A 5,998-nucleotide genomic window follows, 5' to 3' on the forward strand; every position below is an offset into this window, starting at 1 on the left:
CTATTCGTACCTATCGATGAGAATGTTGAGGTAATGTCGCTTTTCTTGATTTGAATTGGTATGTCCATCCTTGAGTTTGAATAGTTTATTATTTCGAGCATTTAATTGGTTGAATGATTGAGTGTTGATTGTTATTCTTTCCTCGATTCTATCCTTGGTTTACTCATCATTCGAGGATGTATGATCCCAAGGGGAGATATTGTTATACCCCAAAATCTTTTTAAGCTAAGACCCGAGCCATTCTTCTTATGCGGATAGGCCCGAGCCTGATGAAACCAAATTGTATATATATTTTAGGATCCATTCCTAAGTATTTGAAGTGTATTACAGGTGAATTAGGGTCATGAGGAACCTCTAGTACTATGTCGAGTTTAAATATCCTTTACCGATTGAGCTTTCATATAAGGTTATATAAGGGTCAACTTCAAATGACCATAACTTTCAAAATATTAAGTGTTAGGTGTCCCATGACCTATCAAATTAAATGTCTTTGAGTTCTCCTTCCAACACCACCAAGTTTTCCTCATTCCAAGTCAGAGTAAAAGGTTATGACTATTTTACCGAAGACTAGTGTTGTAGTAGTTTAGGGTCTGGCTCGGTGCGCCATCAGTGCACCCGAAACATGCTTCAGGAGTTTGGGGACTGGAGCGGCGCACCAGTACTGACCAATCCTATTTTTTAGATATTTTATTAATAAGGTTATTCTGGACCTTTCCCTACCCCTCTTATACCTAACCCACGTCCTTTTGGGACTAGAATCCGCCCCATATAAGTTCCTAGTGCTAGTTATCTCTCATTAACACTTAAAAACTTTTGAGAAAAGAGATTAGAGAGAATGAGAAGAGATAGGGTTCAAGGTTTTCAAGTGAGGTATTTGATTTTTGATGAGATATTCTTCGTTTGCAGGTATGTAAGGCCAACTAAAACATGGATTGTGTTCTTTCATGTGCCCCATAGATGTGTTTGATGGAATTGTGAAATACTAAAACCTTCCATGAATGTTTTCTTGAAGTTTTCTAAACTCTAGAATATTTGTACACAGTATTAATGGATTGATGATTTCCATGACTTGAATTCTTGAACAAATAGTTACATATTTTATTTCATAAGACCCTACTTATATTTTGATCATAATTAAATGTCTATACTTAATGATTTAGTCTAGAGCCTTGAATTGTGAGTGCTTGAATATGAATATGAGATATGAATATGATGATAGTCTTAATAAATTTGAAGGTCTTTTATATTTTCATAACTTGGACCCAAATGATTGAACCTAACTGACTGTGGTAAAAAATGTGAGACTAACTACTCTTAAATAAATGATTGGATAATTGATTAGTTGAAAGGATAGATTTGATAGAACTGATGAATTGATAAGAGCCCATATGAGATGTATTGAGTGTTTTAATTGGAATTGATTGTCTTATGAGCATTAAGTCTTGGGAGGAGTATCGAGCACGAAATTAGATAAGAGTAAGAAATCAGTCGAACTCAATAACTACGTAGCCAAACATAAGAGAGGATTGAACTGTTAAAGTCGGTTGTTTCCCTACTTTATTCTCTTGAAAAGATAGGACTTGATTGATTGATTGGATCCATGATTGGATGATTTCTCCTTTATCCTGGAAGAGTATTGGACAGTTGTGGCAATAACAATGAGCCTTTTGTACGATCACTAGCTCATAGTGATTGTTCTCGGATAAGAGAAACTCCCAGATAAGTCTTGATAGTACTCTAGTGACTCGATTGGATTGCTTATGATTGGTCTATGTCTAAACCTTATTCTTACTTTAGACTTATGACATCTTGATTGAGTTCTTCATCTTTCTGATTTGAAATATCTGAACTGATATGATTTTACCTTGATGCATGTTTTATTCTGCCATATTACATATTCGTACATTCTGAGCACCTTGGGAACCGAACCAAAGGTCGTTCTAGACCAAACTCGACGTTTCACAACCTCAAAACGAAGACCCCAAAATTCAAACCAACCTTCCTCCTAGACCAAAATGGACCTTCCGGAGCTGATGGAACCGTCAAAATTCTCATACAATGCTCGAATCTCCGGATGTTGACTAAAGTCAACTCTTTCAAACCTTAAGCGTCTAAAATCGCCAAATTACCTTAAAACTCAACCGAACACATTGGGGAGTGTGACAACCATCCCAACATCACATAAGAGCTATAAAGATGCTACGAAAAGAGGTAAAATGGTAAAAACCATGCAAAAGCACGAAAATGACCTTGGAGGGCATTATAAATTGCTTTTTAACGGTGCTCAACATTAGAACGTTCCACAAATCTTTACTTGCCAGATCAAAGAGGTAATAGATTAGGAAAAGAGATTACCAATAGAGATTTGAGGCTACCAATTTTTATCTAATGATTTGAGATCGGGAGAAGATAGTCAATCTGAGACAATTAATTAAGTTAAGTAATTTGACACTTGTGAGAAGGGGAGGTGATCAAGTGAAATTCTTGTAAGTGAATCAAGGTACCTCAGTTGAACATCGAAAAATATAAGGGGCCCGCTATTTTCTCTTTCATATTAATTTATTTGTATTATATACATATTATTTTCTCGTGTTGAAGTGAAATAGCCCTTATGGCCATACGAGAGTTCAAATAAATTATTAATGTATAGTTTTAAAAAATTAAGTGGTAAGGTAATTTCAATTTTTAAACTTGCATTTTTTTCTTTTAAATATGAATATATCACAATTTATGAAAATTTACTAAATTTTCTCCATCCTTATATAATTTTACCTAATGAGCAAATTGCAATTCATATACAAGATATCAAAATATATTAAGATGATGCATTAATAAATTACATATCTTCGACGTTCATTTTAATTTAAATATTTGCTATTAAATGCTTTAGTTTCGAGCCAATTAGGCCCGGCATAGCTCAGACTTCTACCAAACTAGTGTAGAGATAGAAACTAAATTATTGAAGTGGTTGAAAAAGCACAATCAAGCATATATCACGCCAATAATTATTTTATTTTATTTTTGGTGACAAAAGATCAAACTTATATTGAATTAGTAAGCATTATAAATAGGCCATAATTATTAATGGGCATACCAAAATACTAGAGCCTAGAGGTTGATTATAAAATCCAATGAAGAAAGAGGAAGAGAGTGTTGATTATAAATATTCAAAGTTATTATTGCTGCTAAATATAATATATCAATTATTATATATTATTATCGCTAAATAATTATCGCAAAAAATTATTTATTTGTTGTAGTGCAAAAACAAATATATGTCAAGTAAATGACTTAGAATATGTCATCTTCACTAATTATAAGTATTAGTTTCAATAAACTATAAAACTTTGGGCATGTTCCAATTGTGGTGGACGTGTATAGTTAAAGAAAATGATATGTTTTATGTGCTTCACTTAACTAATTAATATATATTTGAGAACATGTATAAATAAAATTCAAAATTTGAACCAAAAATATCTGATAGAAATATTATATCGTGTATTCATGTGTTAAATTGAAACATACGGTAGATGTATCAAACCTTGTTTAAAAGGAACCATCAATCTAATAAATTTTAAAATTTGTGGGGCTTTACTTTTACACCTTCACTATAACAAAAGAGACATTTAGTGGCAATAAATTTTTCTTTTACTGTCGTAAAAATATTTAGCGATAATTGAGTTAATGCCATTGCTTTTAGATTTGGCAATATTTATATAAAGCGTTAATTATAAATACCCATAATATATTATTACTATTAAATATAATATAGTGATAATGTTAAAAACAAATTTGAAAAAGACTTCACTCACCAAGCAATATCTACTCTACTATAATAGTTTTAACGAATAACATTTTTATTGTAAAATAATCATCATCACCTTGGGGCTGCATCAAGGATCAGCTCTTAGTCCTTTTTTATTTGCCTTAGTGATAGATGGATTGACGCGACAAATTCAAAGACGATTTATAATAATCTATTATATTGTTTTCTACTTGCCCAACTTGTCTATATATACTCGGGATGAACCAAGAAAATATCAATAGCAAAAACATATGAATTGTACCCCTTTTGAAGACATGACATCACGTGTTGCTCTTGTCCTGCTCATTTCACTTGCTCTGGTAAGTTAAATTCTAAAAAAATATTTAAACAGTTAGCTTATTTCAAAGTAATTGTAGGTACCTCTATTTAAAGTTTAGCTAACTTTAAATAAAGTCAACAAATGTAAATATTTCATTTTGATTTGTACCGTTATTTTCTTGTCTGTGGCCTTTTTGTGCAGTATGCAAGCAGCACAGATGCAAGAAGAGACCCTGGAGAATATTGGAGAATTGTGATGCAAAATGAGCCCATGCCCGTGGCCATCGAGCGTCTTATGCCTCGGTATGACGTTCCTTATGAGCCAAGGCCAACCGCAACTTCATATCATGATAATGAAGCTAGTTTTAAAGAAGAAAAGACTTTTGAATCAAGGCCAACTGCAACTTCATACCGTGATAATGAAGCTAGTCTTAAAGAAGAAAAGTCTTTTGAACCAAGGCAAATTGCAACTTCATACCGTGATAATAAAACTAGTCTTAAAGAAGAATTTTTTTTTGAAACAAGGCCAACTGCAACTTCATACCGTAATAATGAAGTTAGTCTTAAAGAAGAATTTTTTTTTGAGTCAAGGCCAACTGCAACTTCATATCGTCACAATGAAGCTAGTCTTAAAGAAGAAAAGTCTTTTGAACCAAGACCAACTGCAACTTCATACCGTAATAATGAAGTTAGGCTTAAAGAAGATTTTTTTTTTGAGTCAAGGCCAACTGCAACTTCATATCGTGATAATGAAGCCAGTCTAAAAGAGCAAAAATTTTTTGAACCAAGGCAAAATGCAACTTTATATCCTGATAATAAAACTAGTCTTAAAGAAGAAAAATATTTTGAACCAAGGCCAACTGCAACTTCATACCGTGATAATGAAGTTAGTCTTAAAGAAGAAAATTTTTATGAGTCAAGGCCAACTGCAACTTCATACCATGACAATGAAGCTAGTCTTAAAGAAGAAAAGTCTTTTGAACCAAGACCAACTGCAACTTCATACCGTGAAAGTGAAGCTAGTCTTAAAGAAGAAATATCTTTTGAACCAAGGCCGACTCTATTTGCTAACTATCATGATGATGCTGGTCTCAAATAAGAAAAATCATCATTTGCTAAGAATTTTGAACCAAGACCAACTGCAATTTCTTATCATAATAATGAAGCTAGTCTCAAAGAAGAAAAGTCTTTTCAACAAATGTCAAATGTTATTGTGTAACTGATTGACATTGCAGCGGCATTGGGTGTCATTTAGTTTTCTTGTAACATTTGTAATATAGTATTTCTTGAATTTAATGTAATGGTTGTTTCATTGCGTACAAATTGTCCCTATTCTTAGAGAGCTTAGTATTGGATCACCTCTATTTGAAGGATTTAGCCTATCACAATTGTTGCGTGCTTGTGTGTGTGATTTAATATAGTATTAGAAGCCATGCCATCCACCTCTCTCTCGCCTCAATTTCAAACCATCACCATTTTTCCTTACTCTCCAATCACTCTCATCATTTTATATAAACCTGTCAACTGGGCCGGTTGGCCCCCTAACCGGCCCCCTAAGACCGACCCATTAAGGGTTCGGCGTGAGGGAGATCGGACTGGATACCGGCCCAACACAAAAACAAATTGGGCCGGTCCGGTCATTTTTTGGCCATTGACCGGTAAGACCGGCCCAGGTAAGAGACCTGTATCGGCCCACTGGCCTGATTCGCCAATTTATTTTTTTTGAAATTAATTTTGGGCCACATTTTAAAAAAGAGTCGATGGGCCCAACGGCCAAATCTGAAATTTTCCCTTTTTTTAAAAAAAAAACAAACAAAATTACTAATCAATTTTTTTTTCCTATAAATAACTACAACATTGAATCATTTTTCCCACCAACAATCATCTAATTCTCTTAATTTCTCAATTCTCTCT

General features: G+C 33.5%; 1 protein-coding gene across 1 annotated transcript; it reads left to right on the top strand.

Annotated features, from left to right (window-relative positions):
• The first annotated feature begins 4,056 nt into the window (after positions 1-4,056).
• On the top strand, positions 4,057-5,426 carry LOC129892392 (organ-specific protein S2-like). Its single transcript, XM_055967960.1, has 2 exons — positions 4,057-4,125; positions 4,287-5,426. Exons 1-2 carry the CDS (start codon positions 4,057-4,059, stop codon positions 5,181-5,183), a joined length of 966 nt encoding a protein of 321 aa, XP_055823935.1. The 3' UTR covers positions 5,184-5,426.
• The last annotated feature ends 572 nt before the right edge of the window (positions 5,427-5,998 follow it).

The sequence above is a fragment of the Solanum dulcamara genome, chromosome 6, assembly GCF_947179165.1.
Source record: "Solanum dulcamara chromosome 6, daSolDulc1.2, whole genome shotgun sequence".
NCBI lineage: Eukaryota > Viridiplantae > Streptophyta > Magnoliopsida > Solanales > Solanaceae > Solanum > Solanum dulcamara.

Excerpts from the sequence above, each read along its gene's own strand:
- LOC129892392 (XM_055967960.1), top strand. The coding sequence starts at position 4,057 with ATGAATTGTACCCCTTTTGAAGACATGACATCACGTGTTGCTCTTGTC. Across the intron at positions 4,126-4,286 it reads TGCTCATTTCACTTGCTCTG|TATGCAAGCAGCACAGATGC; the intron begins GTAAGTTAAATT and ends CTTTTTGTGCAG.